The sequence below is a fragment of the Camelus ferus genome, chromosome 9, assembly GCF_009834535.1.
Source record: "Camelus ferus isolate YT-003-E chromosome 9, BCGSAC_Cfer_1.0, whole genome shotgun sequence".
NCBI classification, from domain to species: Eukaryota; Metazoa; Chordata; class Mammalia; order Artiodactyla; family Camelidae; genus Camelus; species Camelus ferus.
Window position 1 is genome coordinate 43,746,702 of NC_045704.1, and position 20,104 is coordinate 43,766,805.

Here is a 20,104-nt window from a genome sequence, read left to right on the forward strand (position 1 = left end):
AGGTTTGCAACCTCCAATACAGCAGGTGGGTATTTCCCTGGCTTCCAAACCTTCTGGTTTTCCTCCTTCCTCTTTGGGTTGCTCTTTTTCTGGTTGGTGTCCTTCAGGACCTACCCCCTGGCCACCTCACCCACTCCTACCTGTCCTTTTGTGAATCCTTAGCTTTGGCCCTTTCCTGAACTCAAAACTATAGATCCAGCTATGCACAGACTCCCTCCCTGGATATTCTATAGGAACATCATGCCCAACTTGTCCCAAACAAAGCAAGCACTGCACCTCCACCAGAGCCCCTAACTCATCAGGCAGCTCTGCTCTCCATCCAGCTGGCAAAGACAGAAACTCTGGGGTCCTCTCCCACCTCCCTCCTCATTCAGTGTCACCAGGCCTGTTATCCTTTCTCCTCAACAGCTCTCAGTGTTCATCCCTTCCCTCCATCTCTGCTGCCAACAGCTCAACCTGGACTGCTGTCCTCTTTCTCTCTGCTTCCTCACCAGCCTCCCACCTTAACTGCAAAAACCCTTTAAAGGCTTCTCACTGGCCCCCAGATAAAATCCAGACTCTGTAAAATGACTTCCAGGCCCCACACTATCTGCCTCCCTCACTCACCAGTGGGTCTCTCTGCAAATCCACCCACCTCTAGATCCAGCCATTCTAGATGATCTGTTTTTCTAACATCCCTCCCTTTCATGTTTCTTAAGACCTCATCTGAGGCTGCCCATGCTATTCTCTCAACCCTCCTACCCACCATTCACACCTATTTTTCTCCCAGGAAACCTGACTCCTAACCTGGGTTAGGCCCCTGCTTAGTCACTCCCACAACTCCTTGTATTTTTCACATTAAAAAACGGGTGGTATTTTATTACTGTTGCTTAATATTTGGAGTTTCACAATGAGTGTGAGCTGGGCGCGGGCAGGATTCGTGTACCACAGTATTTGCAGCACCCAAGATGATGCCTAGAATACAGCAGTTCCTTAATGAATGAAGGTTCGATGAGTGAAGAGGTAAGGTCTGACTGGAAGCCCCTCTTCTGGGGTGTGAGCGGGTGAGGCCAACCTCTGCAGCAGGTCACCCATACACTTTGTCTCTATCAAAGTCTCCAGAGCAGAACCCCCAGTGACGCCCCAGCAGGCTTGTGAGTGCTTGTCCGACTCCTGCAAAAGATAGTCAACTCCACCCAGCGGCTCCAGCAGCTCCAGCAGCTCTGCTAAGTGCGGTGGTAATTGTGGTTTCAGAGTCCCGTGGATGAACAGAGGTCAGTCAGCAGTAGCAGCAGAAGGGACCCTATGGAGTCATCCAAGTTCTCCAAACCTTGGCTGGGCAACTGGCTCACCGCCCTTTTCTCTGGTACCCAACCTAGGCCAGGCCTCCATCTGGATTCGTCAGGCCCAGCAAGTCTTCCGCCAGGCTGGTGAGCTCGTTCTCCTCGAGCGCCTCCACCAGGCGCTGCAGTGTGGCACGGCGCCCCTCGGCCTGCACGAAGCGCCGCAGCAGCTGGAAGGCCTGCTCGTATAGCCCTTCGCGCTCGTACTCATAAGCCAGTGAGTCAAGCGCTGGATCCCGCAGCGCGCGGCAGCCGCGCTGCAGGGAGCGCCCCACCTTGCGCCATTTGAGGCCCACTGAGCGCGCGAACGTCTGTTGGTCCTGCAGGCTCAGCGGCCGGTTCACTGCAGGGGGAGTGGGAAGCGAAGTGAGTTCGGGATACCGTCCCATTCTACCCCCACCCTACGACTACCCCTTCCAGACCTCACCCCTCCCCAAACTCCATCCTCCCGACAACCCTGCCTCTGCCTCTCTCCGGGCGCCTCACCTACGGGCTGACCCTGGAACAGAAAAGTCTGGCCAGACGGCAGCGGCTTCTCCTCCGTTGGAGAGGGGGCCAGGGACTGCGAGGGGCCCGGAGCACCCTCCGTTTCGCCTCCCTGGCCCCCTGAGCCGCACGTCAGATTCCTGAGCGCATCCTCCAACTCAGTGAGTTCCTCGTCGGGGAGCCTGTCGGGCTAGGGAGGGGAGTGCGGCGTCGGTGGGGGTCTTAGCCGCCGATCCCTGCCCTACCCCAGCCCGGCCTCAGCCCGGCCGCACCTTCTGGGCGAAGATGCAGTTCAAACAGCGCTCCTCATCGGTCAACAAGGTGTCCAGACGCTCCGTGCCGGCGCGCAGCTCCAGTTGCAACGGCACCGTGTGCAGGGCAAGCGCCGCCGCCAAGCACCCCTGCAGCGCGGCGCGCAGCGCCCCCTCGCGGTAGGCGCGGAGGAAGCGGCCGCAGGGCTGGCGCCCACAGAAACGCAGCTGCACAATCAGCTGCGGATCGCTGCGGTGGATTTTGAGCAGCTGCAGCACGTCTGGGCTCCCGCCACTCTCTGCGGAGGCGGGCAGTCAGGTGCCAGCGGTACCCACGCGGGACCATTCTCCAACAGATTGAAGGAGGAATGAAGCCTGAGGTCAGACGCCCTCCCCATCCCCAGACCTGTGGGCGTGGTATACCCCAGAACTCCCAGCTGGGAAGCAAAATTGGGATACAGACAGCAGCAACCCAGGATAAAGGCCAGGACCTATCACAGGGATCACCCTAAGACGGCGTGGGTGCCACCCTAGGCCCCATCCCTGAAGCCCCAAATGAGGGTGGGCAAAAGGGAAGTGGGGAGACTTTGCAGCATAGAGAGGGACGTGTGCCTTAAGGGGCCAAGACCTCTGGGTAGGTGGCTGTTAGGGCATGGGAGGGGCATGAGGTCTCAGGTCTTCTGCCTCCTAGTTTGGTTCCCCCAGCCCCGCCCCGGAAGGAGAGGGGCTCTCTCTGCTCTGAGGCTGGAGCCAGACCCACCCCACCAGCTTCAGCCTTCTGTGGCCTCTTCCTGAGATGGGAAAAGGGGACCTGAAAGGTAGGTACTGGGGAGAGGTCTTGGACAAGGAATGCTGCAGTGAGAAAGGAAAAGAGGAGAGAGATGTGAGATTAGTAGAAAGCAGTGAACGGGCTGATCTGGGGAGTAGGGGGCATGGAGCAGAGGGACATTAGTACATACATAGGTAGATGGTACACAGACACAGGGACACAAGTTTACATTCAAGGGCACACACGTGTAAACAGAGAAGACAGAGCCTATGCAGCCAGCCTATGTCCTCCCTTTTGCAACAAATCTTTTCCCTAAAGCACTGGTTAAGTGCAGGCCCACAGAGTTGAAGTGGTGGGGTCTCAGTCCCTGGCCCCCCTCACAAAAGGCCCCAGGCCACCCCTTCCTCTTCAAGTGCTGCCCACCCACGCACCTGCCAGGGCAGTCCGCAGAGCTCTGTACACTGCCACTTTCTGCTGGGGGTGAGCGTAGGCATCTGACAAGACCACCTTGTCCAGTGAAGACTCCACAAACAGGTATGCGCTGCCCACCCATTCCTCGAGCCCATTTGGCCCAACTGCCATCTTGCTTCCTGGGGACAAAGATTGGCATCCAGATCACCCCCAACCCAGCGCTGGAGGCAACTATCCAGTCCCACATGGCCCAGCTGTCCCCACCCAGCTGGCACACTTGTGAAGGGAAGTTCATCATCCCACAGGCAGTCCCTTGTGTTTCAGGTTCTGCATAGCCCAGATCAACCTAGCCCAACTCAGCCACGTTTTACGGTGAGGACTATCCCTCCCCTGCACTTTCAGGGAAATAGCCCAGGGTCACAGTGGTGGGAGAGGAGAGGGACAATCTTTCAGTGGAAGCAAACAAGTTCTGCCCCCTCCTCAGGCCACGGTGTCTCTCTTATCAAAGCTGCCTGGAAACATTCTCATCCTGATGGTGCCCATGCCCCATAGACAACCTGACCCGTATTCTGGTATGCCCTCAGCTTAAATTTGAGCCCCCAGGATCCCTGTGGGACCACAGTCCCCCACTTAGGTTTTCTCACCTGTATTCCTACTATACTAGAGTTTCTGCCTGCCCAGGTTCCCTCCCCCAATCCTGACTGACTTTTGGGGCCTTCTCGTTTTCTCAAGCATATGCCTGTTAGAAGGGTTAACTCCACTCCCTAGCTCCAGGCCTAGGCAAGTGCAACAGGTCTGGCCAATCTGCATATTCCATTCACCTTCCTGAAATGATTTGTTCAGAGTTGGGTGTAGGATTCAAGTTGGACCAATCAGAATCAACCTGCAACTTTGGTTGGACCAATAGGAAAGATGAACAAGTTTTCCTTCCCTATCTTGAACCTGAACTAGAAGGTAGGGTAGGTCTCCTTTGCTACTGCTTGGGAAGAGCCTGATTGAGAATGAAACTGGCACAGAAGGCTACAGAGCCAAGAAATGAAGAGGTGTACTCCTAACCTCACTCTCCCCCTGGCTCTAGCTGCACCCTGGACTTTTCAGTTATGTGAGCTAAATTATTTCTTTTTGTTCTAAAATCCTTGGAGCTGGGCTTTTGTCTTACACAACTCAGGTTGTTCTGTTAGACTCCTTGCCTATATAGACAGAGTCAGGGCTTCTTGGTGCTAGTATCTCTTCCATCTATCTTTGACAAAATCCTAGCTCTTAGACCAAGGGCAAAATTCTCTGTCAGAGAACCACTGGACTGGCCCTCAGCTCAGTGGCCTCCCAGTTACTGGACCATGAGGCAGCGGGGAAGGGGGGAGATGCCCTGCCTCTTCCTTCTGACCTCACCCGAGGCAACATCCCATCCTTTTCCTAGAAAAATGGGTTCAAGACCCCACCTCTTGCCCATCAGTCACACTTCTTTACTCTCTGGTTTTTGGCATTTACATATGGTGGGATAGGAGGGGTGCTGAGTCTCAGCTGTGATGGTTGCTCTGGGAAGGAAAAGTGAGGTGGCCCTAGGTGGCATCCATTTACATGAGGGACAGTGAAGTTCAGGGGAGGGATGCCAGGAGGAGCTAGGACCACAGCCTTGGATATTGTTTGGGAGGGAGTAGGGACCCTGAGCTCAAAGCAGTGGCTGTGTTTCAGATCTGCCCCCAGAACCTAACCTGAGGGCCAAAACTGGGACAATAACAGGCAGGGGGCCCTCCAGCATCATCCAGTCCTGGCAAGAAAAATGATACCTGATAACCCTACCTTGGGTCTGAGCACAGGGGACATACCTTTTGAGCAACCCACCCCATAAACTTTTGGAAGAAAATATACTAATACTTGTGTGTTTACCCAAAACAATAGTTTGGAAATTAACAGGAAATTAGCATTGTTTACCTCTGTTGGGAGAGGGTGAGATTTGGGGTGATTTTTATTTTCATTGAATTTAGCAATATTCTACTTTATGTAAAATAGACACATTTCTTTTGTATGAAAAGTGCAAAATAAATGTATTTTTCTTAAAAAGCAACCCATCCCCCCAAAAAAACCCGAGGTAGATGACAAGTAGGATGAAAAGCAGTTAAGTCCTGGGGTAGTGGCCCAAGGTGAGAGGAGTGGGAACCTGCCTTCAGATATCCTCTATCATATCTTCTTAGCCCCCTAACTTGAGGGTGCTGACTGGGTGGATGTGGTCCCGCCCCAAGGGATGGGTAAGTAGGGGCAGTACCCAGCCAGAGTCTGTCAATAGGTCCTGCCTAGGGGACACTGAAAACCTGGGGGAGGGGGATGCTCTGTCACACTCACTAGTACTGAACAATTAAGAGAAGTCAATTAGGTCTGCCGGGCTGGAGGTTGAAGGCCAGAAAACAGGGTTGAAAAGCGGCCAAGGCCCTTGGCTCCCATCACCCCTTTGGGAACTCCTTTCTGCGTGTCCTTCACAAAAGCCCCTCCTCGGGAAGTCCCGCGCCACACCCACCAGGAGTCCGCCTCTCTGAGGGCGGGTTTGGGCTAGTTCCTGGGAACTCTTAATTGGACTGAGACTGTGAGGGACACGTGGGTACCGACTCAAGAAAATATGCCCCTACCACCAGGAGCCAGCCAGCTCAGCGCTCCATTAACACAGCTTAATAGTCCCCGAGTAGCCTCACCTCCGGCCGGGTTGACAGTGACGGCCTGCGGGCGTGACCCCTCAAGGACAGAAAGGCTGCGAGTCCCTGCATCCTGCTCAGCAGGCCGCTCCCAAACTCTCAAGGGGCGCTCCCCAGCCTCTTACTAGCCCACCTTCATGCAGGAGTTTCGCACTTGGGACTGGCTGGGGCGGGCAAGAGATTTCGGCCCACAGATCTGTTCAGAACCAGCCCCTCCCCTCCCTCTCACCCACAGGACACTGCCGCCCCTTGAAAGCCCCTAGCTGGGACAAGGAAGCTGCGGGGGCCAAGGTCCGGACCTCCCTCCCGTTTCTCACGGAAACTGCCCAATAGGCCGCAGCTGCCACCTGGCCCGAGCAGCCGCGGGTGATAACCGCGCCGCGCCCATGCTCCTGAGCCAGGATCCGCCCCTGCTTCTGCCGGCACCGAGAAGCCCACCCACCCTATGCACTAACCTGGCCGCCCCGGCCCGGCCCGGATTCCCACGGCCGCCCGGCTGTACTGGACTCGCGCTGCTTCCGGGTGTGCGCGAAGCGCAGGGGCGGTGCCCCAGTCCGAGACGCCCCGTCCGTCCCAGCGTCCCGCCCCCACGGGCTCCCTGCGGTTCCTTCCCGCCACTGTCCGCTGCTGCCAGTCCCCAGCCTGTGAGCAAAGCCCACCTGGTCCACTGAGCAGGTAAGACACCAGCGCCCGAGGTTAGACGGCAGGAAGAACTGCCTGCGTCAAGTGATTTTGAAGACTTGGGGCTCTTAGGAGACCGGAGGGCCCTATGGTGGGAGTGCTCCTCTTTCTAAAGCGGAGAACGGAGTACGGACGGATCAACAAGGGGGCGCCCCGTGGGGACCAGATTTTTCTGATGCCTTCTGGGTGGTCGAGCTCGAAGATCTCTGATCTGTACTAGTCCCTGACGCTCTGAACGGGATGCGGATGGGTCCCAGGCTCAAGCCTGGCTGAGCGTGTCAGAAGCCATAGAAGACACTAGGCACAAATTCCAGCAGGGGTTGTTAGCCTAGAATATCTGGGGAAATAGAAAACTGGCAAGTGGTGTAAGACGATGTGCAGGAAAACCTTCAAACGCCTTCAAATAAAATTGGCAACTTCAAAGAGGACGCACACTTTCTAACAAAGGCCACAGTCTGAGGTGGGTGTGCGCAATTCCAGTTGAGCCTAAACCGCCCCACGGGAGCCTGGGCTACTCGGGGGTCAGGATCAGAACTTGTACCCAGGGTCCCTCAGGCCCCAGAACTTCAAGCTTTTCTCTGCCCCGCCGGCCTTTCATAGGAAGCACCCAGGACATCTCCCCGGCGAAGTGGAGGAAGGGAAGGAACTTCCCCTCTCGGAGCGGTTTCAGCAGTGCACCACCCGCACCCCTGCTTCCTGATTGGCTTGTGGTCCCGACCAATTAAATGTTTTCCCTAATACTCCCGCCCTATTAACTCTTATCTTCACTCTCAATAGTGACTGGCTGGGCTAGGACGGGGTTTCTCAACTTGGGACCTGTGGAATCCACCCCTACTTGTTGAAATTCAGATTCCTGAGCCCTACTTTTTTTTTTTTCAGAGAGCCTGATTTAGTCGGTGGGGCCGTGGAATCTGTATTGTGAGCAAGTGTCCGGGTGATTCTGATGCCCCGCGCCCTTTGAGAAGCCGTCATTTCAATGGCTCTTGCAATGTTTGGGCTCAGTCCTTCCCTAGTACTCAGGGTCGAAGTTCGGAGGGAAACAGTTCAGTGAGCCCTGTGAGACTAGTCTAGGCCGTCATGTGGCTCTGAGCCTACATAGAAGGAGGCAAGAGGAGATGAGACGGGCCCTCTGAGCTGGGGGGAGGACGTCGTTGTCTAGAGTCAGGGCCTTGTGCAGCTGCACTCCAGTTTCCTCAGGGAAGGTTTGGTAACTGGGGAAAAGATCCAACAGCATCGTCCAAAATCCAGGTATTCACCTTTATCAACTTCGCACACAGGTCGTGGTGAGTTCCTTTTAATATAGCATAAAATGTGAATTTGTTCAACAAATGAGAGTGTAGTTTAAAGGAGAATCAGAAATCCTCAGCATCCAGGACTGACTTCGTGGGTCTGAGACCAGTGCAGCTGCACAGGACCCCACACTTGGCTTAATAGCTTGGTTAAATGCTCTGCTATCACTGTCTTGGAATCCTTAATAATGTTTTGAACAAAGAGACCTGCATTTTCATTTTGCCCTAGGCTCTGCAAATTATTTAGCAGCTCCTTGGCCACAAGCATTTCTACACAGCCTCCAGTTATTTCGCTCAATTTTGGCCTTCCTGAGCCCAGGGACGTCCCTCTCTCTCCAGGTGGGAGCAGTGGAGCCCCCAGCCCCTGCCAGGCCATGGTGGAGCCTGGAGAACAGCTGCCAGAGGAGGTGCTGGCGCTTATCTTCCGCCATCTGCCCCTGCGGGGCCGCGCCAATGCCGCGAGGGTCTGCAAAGCCTGGGCTGCCGCTGCCACCTGCAGCGCTGTGTGGCACGACACAAACATCAGGTGAACCAGCTTTTCACCCTCTTATCTTCTCCCTCAGTGGAGTCGGATTGGGTAGATGCAGTGACTCTCCCCATATTAAAAAGCATAATCACTTCTAACACTTATTGTTCACCTACTATGTATCAACCATTGTTCTAAGTACCTTACATATATTAATTTATTTAGTCTTCATGAAAACCTTATAGATAGACGGTATTATTATCTCCATTGCACAGATAGGAAAATGAGGCGGAAGATCTAATCACTTCCTCACTCAGCTGAGAAGTGGCACAGCCAGATTGTGAACCTACCATCCAGAGGCCACGCGCCTTCTCCTTAAAGACTGTGAGGAAAACCCAGTTCCTAAAATATCATTGGCTCTCCCTGGCACGGTTTCAACTAGTGGCAGATGCAGCTGAAGTCTTCTAAAGAAATAGGATGGGAGTTCCCTCCTAGTATCAACTTGGAGCGACCAGGCATGGTCAGGACAGGAATGTATGTGGGCAGGGCGCAGGAAGTGAGGATGGTAGCTGGAACCCAGGCTGAGGCGTGGGTAGAGGCTTCTCTCCAGGTCGTCGGGACTCGGCTGATGCCTTTTCTCTACCACTTTATCCCCAAGTTGCGAATGTGAGCTAGAAGGCATGCTGCCACCGCATCTGTTCGCCTGCCTGGACCACATTCACAATCTACGGCTGGAATTTGAGCCGTCGAGGGAGCCGAGCCGCCGGGCGGCCACAGAGTTGCTGACCGCACTGGCGGGCCGTACCCCTGGGCTGAGAGGCCTGTGCCTGGAGTGCCGAGGAGAAAAGCCTCTCTTCGACTCCGGTCGCGACGTCCTGGACTCCTTGCACGCCCTCTGTGGGGCCGCCGGCGCACTGCGCCACCTTGACCTGCGGGGATTGCCCTTCACACTGGACGATGCGCTGGTGCTGCAGGTGGCACTCGGCTGCCCCGAGCTCCGCAGTCTTTTCCTGGATAACGGTACGCTGGTGGGCAGCGTGGGGCCCGGCTCGGTGCTGGAGCTACTAGAGGCATGCCCGCGCCTGCGCGCCCTCGGCCTGCACCTGGCCAGCCTGTCGCGTACCGCGCTCGAGGCACTGGCGGCGCCAGACCGCTCGCCTTTTGAGTTCCTGGCCCTGCGGTGCGCGTGCCCCGAAGATGCACGCGCGCCCCCCCTGCCTAATGATGCCTGGGCGGCCCTGAGCCGCCGCCACCCTGGACTGGCCGTAGAGCTGGAGCTGGAGCCCGCGCTGCCTGGGGAAAGCGTGACGCGCGTCCTGCAGCCTGCCGTGCCAGTGGCTGCGCTGCGCCTCAGCCTCTCTGGGGACACCGTAGGCCCCGTGCGCTTCGCAGCGCACCACTACGCCGCAACTTTGCGCGCGCTCGAGGTGCGCGCCACGTCCTCGGCAGAGCTGGACACCGCGCTGGAGGAGCTGGCGGCGCGCTGCGCGGAGCTGCGCGAAGTGCACTGCTTTTGCGTAGTTAGAGCCTCAGTGCTGCACTCCTTCCGCGCGCACTGCCCACACCTGCGCAGCTACACGCTGAAACTAACGCGGGAGCCACATCCCTGGCGGCCCACGCTTGTGGCGTAATGGGACAAATCCTCTTTCACCTCCTTGCGGACATGTGGCCTCTGAGATGTTCCGTGGGTTTACCCAGGGGCGCGCCAGCTGCTAGCCCGCTTCTTTAGAACTCTGTTGCCTTTTGTGCCTCTTGAGGATTGGGGCCTACGGGATGGCGTCGGGACTAGCTCCGAGCGCCCTGAGTCCACTCGCTCTCAATATCTGCAGACACCTACTGTCCCCACCCTTCCAGGATCACCCTCCTCCAACCCCACTCTGCAAAGTTTGCGCTAGCTCGGCGGCCCCAGCATAGGGGAAGGGAGGGCACTGGCGCAAGCTGTGCCTTAAGGGTGAGTGTGAAATAAATAAATCAAGCAGAATCTCAAGCGTCCTGTGAAAGGCGGTGTCGGATCTCAAGGGGGAGGGCGGAAAACCGTCATTGGCCAGGGGAGGGGTCGGGACAGAAGTGGGAGAGTCTCAGACCTCAATGTCTGTTTCTACTGGTGCGGCTGTGGGGGTCAGAGGCGGGGCACTCCCATCTTTGGAATGACAACAACCCAGGGCTCGGCGGGAGGATGCCAGTTTCTCCTTTCCCCGCCCCCAACCCCACTCCTATCTGCCCCCCATTCAAGGCTTCACTGCCCTCACGCCATCGCTTTAAAGGATTTTCCCAGCCCACACAGGCTGCGCCCGGGCAATTTCTCCCGAAGAACAAAGAGGAAACAGCGGGTCTGAGAAGCGTGGAACTCGAACCCATGCCTCCCTCCCCACCGCACCCCTCCACGTGCATCCGCTCCCATACTGCCCTTTCGGTCGGCTGATGCCGCGGCCGCAGTCTGAGCCCCGCCCCGCGGGTTCGCACGTGGCCCCCACCTGACCGGGCGCCCAGAGGCGGAGTAGGGCGGGGCGGGCGGCAAACGCAGCACTTTCCGCGGCTTTGACAAGCCCGCGGCGGCAGGGCTCCAGCGCTTAATGCAGCTGAAACTGCGCCATGCAGGAAGCCCCAGCCGCGCTGCCCACGGAACCCGGTCCCAGCCCCGTGCCTGCCTTCCTCGGCAAGCTATGGGCGCTGGTGGGCGACCCAGGCACCGACCACCTGATCCACTGGAGCCCGGTGAGGGCTGGGGCCCTTCGACTTCCTCAGTGGTCCCGGGGATCCCTCCATTTCAGTGAACGTCCATGCTCACCCAACCCCCGCCTGGGACGGGGCTGTGGGTCCCTTGATTCAGATGTACAGGGTATGCGACGGCTTGGAGGGGGTGTTCGAGATAGAGGTGAGGAGACTTCCTCCCGGCAGAGGAAAGGGTAGGAGCCTTTCGGAGACATGGAGCCCGAAGAATCTTCGAGGTCATTTAGTTCCCACCCTACCCCACCAGGCAGATCGGAAAACAGAGGCCAGGAGAAGGGAAGGGCTGGGTCTGGTTCTAGCTCAGAGTCACATCGCGGGACTGGGAGCCGTCCGGGGCTGGAACCCAGGTTTGGCCTCCGATCCTCCTTTCAGAGAACCGAGTACGGAGTCTGGGTAGGCTGGGACAGAAATTCATTGTGAGCGTCCCAGGCTAGGCCTCAGAGCTTGTTCTGGCCTGGCCTCGTCCCACGTCCCCATGAGCGGCAGCCTCGGTACCCAGAGTGAGCGCGAGTATGTGTGTGCGCCGGCCAGAGCGCTGGCTTGGCCGTGGGTGGGCGCGGCTCATGGTGTCGTCGGGTCTCGGCCCGCACTGTGGGTGGGCGGGCGGTGTTCTCCGTTCTCCGCAGAGCGGGACGAGTTTCCTCGTAAGCGATCAGAGCCGTTTCGCCAAGGAAGTGCTGCCCCAATACTTCAAACACAGCAACATGGCGAGCTTTGTGCGACAACTCAACATGTGTGAGTCCCTAGGGAGGCCGGATGGGAAGCGGGTGTGGGTGACTTGGTGCGCCTAGATGGGGCAATTTACGCCCCCACGCCCCACTCCATAGACGGTTTTCGCAAGGTGGTGAGCATCGAGCAGGGCGGCCTGCTCAGGCCTGAACGGGACCACGTCGAGTTCCAGCACCCAAGCTTCGTGCGCGGCCGAGAGCAACTATTGGAACGCGTGCGGCGCAAGGTGGGAACGGCCTGCGGAAACCAGCAAATCCGGGAGCGCTGGTCCTGTTCCTTATGACTCTGACCTGACGGTGCCTCCCACCTGCAGGTGCCTGCGCTGCGCGGCGACGACAGCCGCTGGCGCCCTGAGGACATGGGCCGGCTGCTGGGCGAGGTGCAGGCTTTGCGGGGAGTGCAGGAGAGCACCGAGGCGCGGCTGCGGGAGCTCAGGCAGTGCGGGGGAGGGGGCGGAGGAGGATGGGGAGGGGGACGGGGGTCTGGGCGAGAGGACAGTGGCCTCCAGGCGATTCTCTCGTGCCTTGGCGCCTCCACTTAGACCAATGGGCTCAGCTGTGGAAGACTGTTGTCTGTGGATGGATGATCATCTGAGTGGTCGCGAGTTCAGGCCTGCCATTCTGGGGTGGGGTGGTGACTGGGCGAACTCTCAGCTGCCTCAGCACCCTCCCCCGCCTTTCCCCCAGGCAGAACGAGATCTTATGGAGGGAGGTGGTGACACTGCGGCAGAGCCAGGGTCAGCAGCACCGGATCATTGGCAAGGTGTTGCTCTCCCCCTACCCAATTTCTCTTGCCCATTCCTGAACATCCCCCCTTCCACCTAGTCCTCGAACCCACCCGGAAGTGCCTTGTTAGGGTGGGGATAAGGTCCAATGAGTTGGTCCTATGCTTCCTCTTCAGCTGATTCAGTGCCTCTTTGGACCACTCCAGGCTGGGTCCAGCAGCACAGGAGCTAAGAGAAAGCTGTGAGTGAGAAAGCCACCTCCAACCCCTTCCAGGACCCTCTCTGCCAAAGGCCCCATGCAAGGACTCCTTCCCCTCCAGGAACTCCTTCACCAGAAATCCTCATTCTTTCCCCTTAGACAGCCGTCTTCCTCACCCCATGGCCAGCTCCCCAAGAGCTCCCATCCCGGACTTCCCCCCTCCACCCCCAGCAATACCTCCACTCTCAGATCCCTCAGTTCCAGGACCTTAACCCCATATTTCCACCCCAGCATCCCCTTCCCCCTCACCCCAAAACATCCCAACAGCAGAGGGTCTGGGGCTCAAAACATGCTCCCTCCCTCCCCACTCTACCCCCAAAGGGCCCCCTCTCTGTGGGGAGCCCCTTCTGCCTCCAGCATGTGACTGATGCCCTGGCAACAGGCCTCAGCTCTGCTGACTTGGCTGCTGGGGCCTGTGGGAGGGAGGTGGTGCAGGCTGAGGGGCATGGGAGATGAACCTGCCCAGCCCCCTGCCAGTGTCCTGGTCACCCTGCACAGGTCCTTGATGCTGGATGAGGGGTGCCCAACACCGGCCAAATTCAATGCCTGTCCCCTACCTGGTGCCCTTTTGCAGGACCCCTACTTTATCCAGTCGGTAAGTTTTTGCTGCTTCTCTCTTCCCTAGAGCACAGCTCTGCTTATGGAGAGCCTATTCCCTTTCCCTATTCCCCAAAAAGAAGATGAAAGCCAGACCCCCACACCCTCTAGACCCATGATCCCCAGTATGGAATGAGCCTCCCCCCCCTCAAACCTTCCCCCTTAGACCTAGTCTGGCTCACCTTGTGGCTTGAGGTGAAGGGCTGGGCCTAGTCTTCTACTTACAGCCTCTGCCAGAGACCACCTTGGGCCTCAGCAGCCCTCACAGGACCAGGGGCCCCATCATCTCTGACATTCCAGAAGACTCTCCGTCCCCTGAAGGAACCAGGCTCTCTCCCTCCAGTGGTGGCAAGAGGTAAGAGGGACAGGGGGTGCCCTCAGGGGAGACTGTGGGGGGAGGGACTGGCAGCCCAGATGGCTGTGGGAGGAGGGGGAGAGGTCAGCGCCAGGGTCTGGTTGAAGCTTTTCTCTGGTGCAGGGAGAAGGGCCTGGCACTGCTCAAAGAAGAGCCGTCCAGCCCAGGGGGGGAAGGCGAGGCCGGGCTGGCCCTGGCCCCAAACCAGTGTGACTTCTGCGTGACAGCCCCCCCACCGCTGCCTGTGGCTGTGGTGCAGGCCATCCTGGAAGGGAAAGGGAGCTTCAGCCCTGAGGGGCCCAGGAATGTCCAACAGCCTGAACCAAGGGGCCCCAGGGAGGTACCTGACAGGTGAGCAGAGAGCCCATTCTTGACTGTAAGCCCTGTGAGCCACTTTTGCAGACAGACCAGCACTAACTAGCCCCTGAAATTTCCCAGCCTTGTCTGCCCCTTGGTGGCTGAGGGGGAGGTTGGGCACTGTGATCTGACCTGATTTCTCAGACTTGCTCTAAGGAGTACCAGCATCAGAGGCCCCTGGAAAGTGGAAACATCTCAGTGGTAGGGTTCAGGAATCTGCATTTTAAATGAGTTCACTGGGGTAGTTGTAAAGATCTTAAAGTACACAACACTTTAAGAACCACTGGTATTGCAATTGCAATCATAGGGAGGGGCACAACCCAAACCTTAGGTGAAAGTTGGGAGGCAGAGGCACTCTTTGTGTCCCCCTCTCCTATTGTTTTCTGGATGTTGTCAGATTTAGATCCTGATGTATCCAGGTTGCTTGGGAACCTAATGAGGGGGTGGGGGTGGGTATTGCAGGCCAATGGCAGTTCTCTTTGTACAGGGGGCCTCTAGACCTGGAGAGGGGAGGCCGGAGCCCAGAGAGTCTGCTGCCACCAATGCTGCTTCGGGCCCCCCCTGAAAATGTGGAGCCTGCAGGTCCCCTGGATGTGAGTACACCTTTAGCAGGGCCCAGTGGGGCCCAGCTCTTTGTACAGACTGGGAAGGGCACCAGTGACCTAAACTCCCCCTAGGTGCTGTGCCCCAGCCTGCAAGGGCGGGAATGGACTCTGATGGACTTGGACATGGAGCTATCCCTGGTAAGATGGGGGTTGGGAGGACAGGGGGCTCAGGGTTGCTGAGCCAAGCCCTTTGGTCTAGGGCTGTTCTCCCTCAGCCAAAGCCCCAGCTCCCCTCTCCAACTCCCCGGCTCCCCTTCCCAGCTGCTTCCTGGGGTTCTCTCATGCAGTTACAGCCCCTGGTTCCAGAGAAGGGTGAGACTGAGCTGGCGGTCAAGGGGTTAAATTCTCCAGGCTCAGGTAATGATTGTGGTGACTCAGGACCTGGGGGAGGTCGACTGGCCTGAGCTGCCAGGATTGGGTGGGCTGGGCATTTGGTGTTTTGGAGGGAAATCCCCTGAGTTAGGCTGCTTTGCAGAGTGCTGCTTAAGCCACTGGGTGAGAGTGGGGAGGCTGAGAGTGGCTTTTTATCCTAACTGACCAGAGGCAAGGCAAGTGAGGCTCTCATTCCCCAAAGAAAGGAGGTGACCAATTCTCCCTGCTGAGCACAGCCCCAACTCCTCCTAGGGAAGGACTCCACACTCGGGACACCGCTTCTGCTGGACGTCCAAGCGGCTTTGGGAGGCCCAGCCCTCAGCTTGCCTGGAGCTTTAACCATTTACAGCACCCCTGAGGGCAGGGCCTCCTACCTGGGCCCAGGGGCCAACTCCTCCCCCTGAAACCCCCACCACCTGGAAGACAGCCTGGCTGAGGGGTTGGTCGGCAGCAGCACGTTGTGCTCCGCTTTCTTGAGCCCCAGGTGGAGGCTGAGTGAAGCCCTCCTACTCGGAGGCCCCTTTCTAATATGGAGACCTGCATAAAATTGCGTTTTTTCCTGTGTTTCTGGTCTCTTTTCTCTACCGGCCAGAGAGCACAGAAGTCATGGTGGGGGGCGATTTTGCATTCAAAGAAGCGTCCACCTGCAGCAAGGCTTAAGGAAACACCCAGAAAGCCAAACACAAAAACAAAACCCAAAAACCAAAAGGCAAAGAAGCATCCAGATCCTAGAACTTTAATCTTTAATCAAGGAACCCCTGGAGAGTGGAGGTGCTTGAGGAGCCTGCCCCTAGTTTTCCTGCTTAGGCCCCTGTCCTCCGGGTCTGGATGCAGGGCTGGCGCGCGGTCACTGAGATCGCCGGGAAGCGGGGGCTTTTAGGGTCACACCCAGCTCCGCAGTGCATCCGCTCTGTGATCCTGCGTAAGCTGGTCTCGTTCTCTGAGCCTTATCTGTGACAAGCAGAGAGGGGTCGACGAGAGAGTAGGTGTAAAACGCCTGGGAATTGCTGGGGTATTTGGGGACGCCAGCTGAACTGTCTTCTCCCTGACTCACCCAGCGCGCACGGGGTTGAGAGGGAAAGCCCACTACGTGTACGTGCCCAGGCGGTACGCGGCCTCTGCGGCCTGCCTCCCCGCGTCCGAAGAACGCCCCCCTTTCCCCACCCCTTCCCGGTTCCCGGCAGTACTGGCCGCCCCGCCCCACCGCAGCTGCTCCTCCCATCCCCACCCTGCCCGGCCCTTTCTGCCTCGTCATCTCCTGGCCCCTCCTGCCCCCCCGAGGCTCGAGGATCGACCCGTGAGTGGGGCGGCCGGGAGGACACGGACTGGGAGCCCCACCCCTGAGGCTGGGGGAGGGAAGAGAAACTGACATTAGGCAAAATCCGCGCCCCACCACCACCAGCCGCGCCCGAAGGAAGTCTGTGAGACCCTCCCCTCCGCAGGACTCTAGCACTGGGTCTGGGTGGAGGGGATGTAAGGGGTCGCACGAGCTCTAAGGCTCCGGCACTTTCCCACAACCTTCGCTCCTTAGCAAAAGAACGCGCGCAGCGAGGTAGGAAGGGCGGCCAAGATCTTCCTCTCCACCTCGCTCCTGGAGCTGCCTGGTGCTCCAGGAAGAATCTGAGCTGTGACCATTGAAGGACATAAATTCGGAATTCATTTCTGAGCATTTAGTGTCAGAGGACCCAGACCAGCTGTGGTCTCTGCAGTCCAAACAGGACAAAGGGCAGGACTTGGATAACGGGAGGAGGAGGCTAATGTGAAAATAACGGGGGGAGGAGTGAGAGAGAAGGAAGGGCCAATATAAACTGCCCCTTCCCTTTCTGCACCTGTAGAGAGTAGGTTCTGTCCTCTCTCCCTTCCTGGACCTGTGATTGGAGGGGCCATCTTTGAAAGCCCCAGGTAAAGAGGCCAGAGGGTCCATGTATATACAGTGCAGTGATGTCAGTGAGGGTATATGCTGTTCACTGGGGTGCAGAGAAGGAACCATTCTGCCTTTGGGACACTCAGGCGTTGTTGTGGATGAGGGGACATCTGAGTCTTGGAGGATGGGCCCACAGCATGGAAGGAGGGAAGGGTATTCCAGGCCTAGGCAACAGCATCTGGTTTGGAAGTGCCAGGGGCTTAGCGAGTTCTCCCAGTACTGAGTGACGGAGGGAAGTAGGGGAAAGCCTGGCCATCCATGGGGTGGGAGGTCGCTATAGCTGCCAGGCCAGATAGTCTGGATTCTCTCTGATGGCCAGTGGGGGTCGGGCGACAGGTAGTTATGGTGGACATTCTGCTTGGCAGGAGACCTATTGTAGTTCAGGCTGGAGCAAGTCAGATTCCAATTCTGTCACTTAGTCTCTCTGAGCCTGTCTCCTTGTTTGTAAAATGGGGACAAGAGCCCAACTTCCAGGGAGTTGTCAGAGGCACTATTCTGTGGGGGTGGTGGGATGGGAGTGAGAGGTACTCAGACAGACTGTGATAGGAGGTGAGGTGACCATGGTGGGGTTGAGAGAGATGCTGATGAGACTCAGTGAGAGGAGGGGAGCAGCATTTGTCACAGATGGGACATGAAGGGAGATGGATAGACAAAGGGTATTTCTGGTCCCTGCTCATGGCCTGGGGTAAGGGCTGACATTTCAGAATGGCTAGGAAGAGTGCAATGACCAGAGAGGCATAACACAACACCAGATAGTGAGAGAGACCTGGGAGGCAGGATGGGGACTAGGACCAAATCCGCTCTCCCAGACCTAGAGCCAGGTAAGGAGGTAGAGGAGGGACCCTGAAGGAGGTGCTGTATGGACAAACGGAAGGCCAGGGGAGATGGGCTGAGAGAGGGTGTGGGCCAGGGCCTGACCTATTTGCCCCTTAATGCCGGGGGCCTTGCTGCCTGGGTCAGACCACCCAAAAGGAGGTGGGCCATTGTCCTTGTTAATAAGTGAACAAAGCAGATTAATTTCTGCCTAACACCTGCTGTTTGGTAGAGACAGTCTCTCAAAATGGGACAGTGCATGGAGGAAAACAGTGAAAGTTTGGCATTTGCTAGTAGCTTTCATGAGTTGGGCCCTAGGTACTTCAAGATGAAGGCTGTGAATCATACCCAGGGCAGCAAGGAGATAGTCTGGTCTCAGGTGATGTCAGGAGATCTTGGTCAGAGCGAAGACTGAAGTATCCCTCCTCAGATATTAGAGAACCAGGTGAAACCGCGAGACCACGTTAGGGTTACAACATGGTGGTGGTATTGGTGGGGGGGGGGGGCAGGGGCAGGGCCTGTTCTAGACAGAAGGACCTCAGGGTCAGGATAAGGCGTCTGGACTTCTCCAGCAGGTGAGAGGAGCAGGGGAGGCTCTCAGCACTTTGGGGGGGATTTGGGGCTCTGCAAAGTCTAGGCTGGAAGTGAAAGGCTAGACTAAGTAAGTGGTGCAGTTGACAGAAATATTCAGCAGATAGCCTGGAAAGGACTTGAATGCAAGCTGAGTGTGTATCAGGATCAATCGTAGGTCTTTCTGCTCATTAAGTTCAGGAAGCAGATTGGGAAAGAGAAGTTGGTTTGGGATAAACTAGGTCTAAATCCATGCGGAATCTGCAAGTGGTGGGGGCTCAGGAGGAAGTCCTGTTTGAGGAGAGCTGTTAGAGTTCCTGGGATAGCGTAGAGGAGAAGAGAGCCACAGCAGACACCTAGGGACCGAAGGAGAAGCCTGAGGAGACAGAAGCGGCGAGAGAGGCTGGAGAATGAGTCCTTCGCTGTGCCGCGGAACTGTCCGGCCGCCGGCCACCGAGGTCGAGGTGAAATTAAACCCCAGCCACAGGTGTTAACTGGGGCCCTGGGAAAGAAATCAAGGGCAGGGGAGCTCCGGCCCCCCACTACCTATCTACCCCCACCTCCCCTGCAGCCCCCACCATGGGCAACGCGCAGGAGAGGCCATCAGAGACGATCGACCGTGAGCGGAAACGCTTAGTCGAAACACTGCAGGCGGACTCAGGGCTGCTGCTGGATGCGCTTCTGGCACGCGGCGTTCTCACCGGGCCCGAGTACGAGGCTTTGGATGCGTTGCCTGATGCCGAGCGCAGGGTGCGCCGCCTGCTGCTGTTGGTTCAGAGTAAGGGCGAGGCCGCCTGCCGGGAGCTGCTCAGCTGCGCCCAGCGTACCACGCGCGCGCCTGACCCGGCCTGGGACTGGCAGCACGTGGGCACCGGTGAGCGCGTGGGGGGGGGGGCGGGGCCTAGACCTAAGGAGGACGCATGGCGTGAGGAGGGGCGTGGGGACACGGAGTTGCGGTCTGCGGAAAAGAACCACACGTGTACAGAGGAAAACGCAGTGGGGTAAATTGAACCTAAGGCAGTCCCACCTTTGCAGGCTACCGGGAACGAAGCTACGACCCTCCATGCCCAGGCCACTGGACGCCTGAGGCAGCCGGCTCAGGGACCGCATGCCCTGGGCTACCTAGAGCTTCAGACTCTGATGAGACCAGGGGTCCTGAGGACTCCGAGGCAGCGCACTCTGGAACCCTCGAGGAACCCGAGCCGGAGCTAGAAGCTGAGGCCCCTGAAGGGGCTGAGCCAGAGTTAGAACCCCAAATGGATCCGGAGCCAGAGGCAGAGGCAGAACCAGAGCCTGAACTGGAGCCGGAACCTGACTTTGAGGCAGGAGACGAGTCTGAAGGTGTGCGGTTACCCAAACCTGGCGGGAGGGCGAGGCCTGGGAGGCGAAGGTCAGGGCTCCACCTGACTGATCACGCCCCTTCCGTTGTCTCTAGATTCCTGAAGGCCATAGCGCTGTCAGACTGTTCTACGCCCTGGCAGGATAGGATCTGGGATCCTGCCCTGTTGGGGTCAGATGCCAACAAGGCTCCACCTGGCCCAGTACCACTGAAAGTTAATAAACTCTGGAGGGTCAGCCTGGACTCTGTGATTCTAGATTTTTGCCCAGGAACTAGGGTGTGGATCTGTGCCTCTAAGTCCCAGTGATCCGGGCAGCCATGTGCCCACGGCCCATTCTTCAGCCCCATTCCATCCTCAATAGCCCAAGCTG

At 57.6% G+C, this 20,104-nt stretch overlaps 4 protein-coding genes and 1 long non-coding RNA gene across 21 annotated transcripts; 3 read left to right on the plus strand and 2 right to left on the minus strand.

Annotated features, from left to right (window-relative positions):
• Positions 1 to 828: 828 nt before the first annotated feature.
• On the minus strand, positions 829 to 6,522 carry TRADD (TNFRSF1A associated via death domain). Its single transcript, XM_032486508.1, has 5 exons — positions 6,379 to 6,522; positions 3,260 to 3,418; positions 2,081 to 2,358; positions 1,809 to 1,998; positions 829 to 1,665 (listed from the first exon to the last, which is right to left on the minus strand). Exons 2-5 carry the CDS (start codon positions 3,408 to 3,410, stop codon positions 1,355 to 1,357), a joined length of 930 nt encoding a protein of 309 aa, XP_032342399.1. The 5' UTR covers positions 3,411 to 3,418; positions 6,379 to 6,522; the 3' UTR covers positions 829 to 1,354.
• FBXL8 (F-box and leucine rich repeat protein 8) lies at positions 6,462 to 10,340 on the plus strand. 5 transcript variants are annotated; one of them, XM_006180635.3, is made up of 3 exons: positions 6,462 to 6,598; positions 8,233 to 8,419; positions 9,018 to 10,340. In XM_006180635.3, exons 2-3 carry the CDS (start codon positions 8,268 to 8,270, stop codon positions 9,988 to 9,990), a joined length of 1,125 nt encoding a protein of 374 aa, XP_006180697.2. In that variant the 5' UTR covers positions 6,462 to 6,598; positions 8,233 to 8,267; the 3' UTR covers positions 9,991 to 10,340. The 5 variants fall into 5 exon arrangements, with proteins under 5 accessions (XP_006180697.2, XP_032342395.1, XP_032342398.1 ...); XM_032486504.1 differs by having other exon boundaries at positions 6,469 to 6,598; positions 8,123 to 8,419; XM_032486507.1 differs by lacking the exon at positions 8,233 to 8,419 and having other exon boundaries at positions 6,504 to 6,598.
• A 500-nt stretch (positions 10,341 to 10,840) lies between these two features.
• On the plus strand, positions 10,841 to 15,651 carry HSF4 (heat shock transcription factor 4). Of its 8 annotated transcripts, none has more exons than XM_032486496.1 (13): positions 10,841 to 11,074; positions 11,716 to 11,824; positions 11,917 to 12,044; positions 12,132 to 12,256; positions 12,505 to 12,580; positions 12,719 to 12,783; positions 13,300 to 13,396; positions 13,626 to 13,753; positions 13,877 to 14,104; positions 14,598 to 14,703; positions 14,788 to 14,853; positions 14,977 to 15,072; positions 15,340 to 15,481. In XM_032486496.1, exons 1-12 carry the CDS (start codon positions 10,952 to 10,954, stop codon positions 15,055 to 15,057), a joined length of 1,332 nt encoding a protein of 443 aa, XP_032342387.1. In that variant the 5' UTR covers positions 10,841 to 10,951; the 3' UTR covers positions 15,058 to 15,072; positions 15,340 to 15,481. The 8 variants fall into 8 exon arrangements, 7 of the variants coding, with proteins under 7 accessions (XP_032342387.1, XP_032342385.1, XP_032342388.1 ...); XM_032486494.1 differs by having other exon boundaries at positions 10,845 to 11,074; positions 13,612 to 13,753; positions 13,981 to 14,104; positions 15,003 to 15,072; positions 15,340 to 15,651; XM_032486490.1 differs by having other exon boundaries at positions 10,849 to 11,074; positions 15,003 to 15,072; positions 15,340 to 15,651.
• A 156-nt stretch (positions 15,652 to 15,807) lies between these two features.
• On the minus strand, positions 15,808 to 16,793 carry LOC116665782. 2 transcript variants are annotated; one of them, XR_004322456.1, is made up of 2 exons: positions 16,606 to 16,793; positions 15,808 to 16,038 (listed from the first exon to the last, which is right to left on the minus strand). It is a non-coding gene; the product is annotated as an uncharacterized LOC116665782 (long non-coding RNA). The 2 variants fall into 2 exon arrangements; XR_004322455.1 differs by lacking the exon at positions 16,606 to 16,793 and adding an exon at positions 16,142 to 16,231.
• Positions 16,237 to 19,976, plus strand: NOL3 (nucleolar protein 3). 5 transcript variants are annotated; one of them, XM_032486515.1, is made up of 4 exons: positions 16,237 to 16,384; positions 18,966 to 19,268; positions 19,430 to 19,735; positions 19,830 to 19,976. In XM_032486515.1, exons 2-4 carry the CDS (start codon positions 18,974 to 18,976, stop codon positions 19,835 to 19,837), a joined length of 609 nt encoding a protein of 202 aa, XP_032342406.1. In that variant the 5' UTR covers positions 16,237 to 16,384; positions 18,966 to 18,973; the 3' UTR covers positions 19,838 to 19,976. The 5 variants fall into 5 exon arrangements, with proteins under 5 accessions (XP_032342406.1, XP_032342404.1, XP_032342403.1 ...); XM_032486513.1 differs by lacking the exon at positions 16,237 to 16,384 and adding an exon at positions 16,391 to 16,508; XM_032486512.1 differs by lacking the exon at positions 16,237 to 16,384 and adding an exon at positions 16,398 to 16,639.
• The last annotated feature ends 128 nt before the right edge of the window (positions 19,977 to 20,104 follow it).

What these genes read in the sequence shown, in the direction of transcription:
- TRADD (XM_032486508.1), bottom strand. Translation starts at nt 3,410, where the DNA reads ATGGCAGTTGGGCCAAATGGGCTCGAGGAATGGGTGGGCAGCGCATAC. An exon ending in ACTGCATCTTCGCCCAGAAG is followed by an intron (nt 1,999 to 2,080) that starts GTGCGGCCGGGC and finishes TCCCCTCCCTAG; the next exon opens with CCCGACAGGCTCCCCGACGA. An exon ending in GTTCCAGGGTCAGCCCGTAG is followed by an intron (nt 1,666 to 1,808) that starts GTGAGGCGCCCG and finishes CTCCCCCTGCAG; the next exon opens with TGAACCGGCCGCTGAGCCTG.
- FBXL8 (XM_006180635.3), top strand. Translation starts at nt 8,268, where the DNA reads ATGGTGGAGCCTGGAGAACAGCTGCCAGAGGAGGTGCTGGCGCTTATC. An exon ending in TGGCACGACACAAACATCAG is followed by an intron (nt 8,420 to 9,017) that starts GTGAACCAGCTT and finishes TTTATCCCCAAG; the next exon opens with TTGCGAATGTGAGCTAGAAG.
- NOL3 (XM_032486515.1), top strand. Translation starts at nt 18,974, where the DNA reads ATGGGCAACGCGCAGGAGAGGCCATCAGAGACGATCGACCGTGAGCGG. An exon ending in CTGGCAGCACGTGGGCACCG is followed by an intron (nt 19,269 to 19,429) that starts GTGAGCGCGTGG and finishes CCACCTTTGCAG; the next exon opens with GCTACCGGGAACGAAGCTAC.
- HSF4 (XM_032486490.1), top strand. Translation starts at nt 10,952, where the DNA reads ATGCAGGAAGCCCCAGCCGCGCTGCCCACGGAACCCGGTCCCAGCCCC. An exon ending in TGGAACGCGTGCGGCGCAAG is followed by an intron (nt 12,045 to 12,131) that starts GTGGGAACGGCC and finishes TCCCACCTGCAG; the next exon opens with GTGCCTGCGCTGCGCGGCGA. An exon ending in CCCAGGGAGGTACCTGACAG is followed by an intron (nt 14,105 to 14,597) that starts GTGAGCAGAGAG and finishes CTCTTTGTACAG; the next exon opens with GGGGCCTCTAGACCTGGAGA.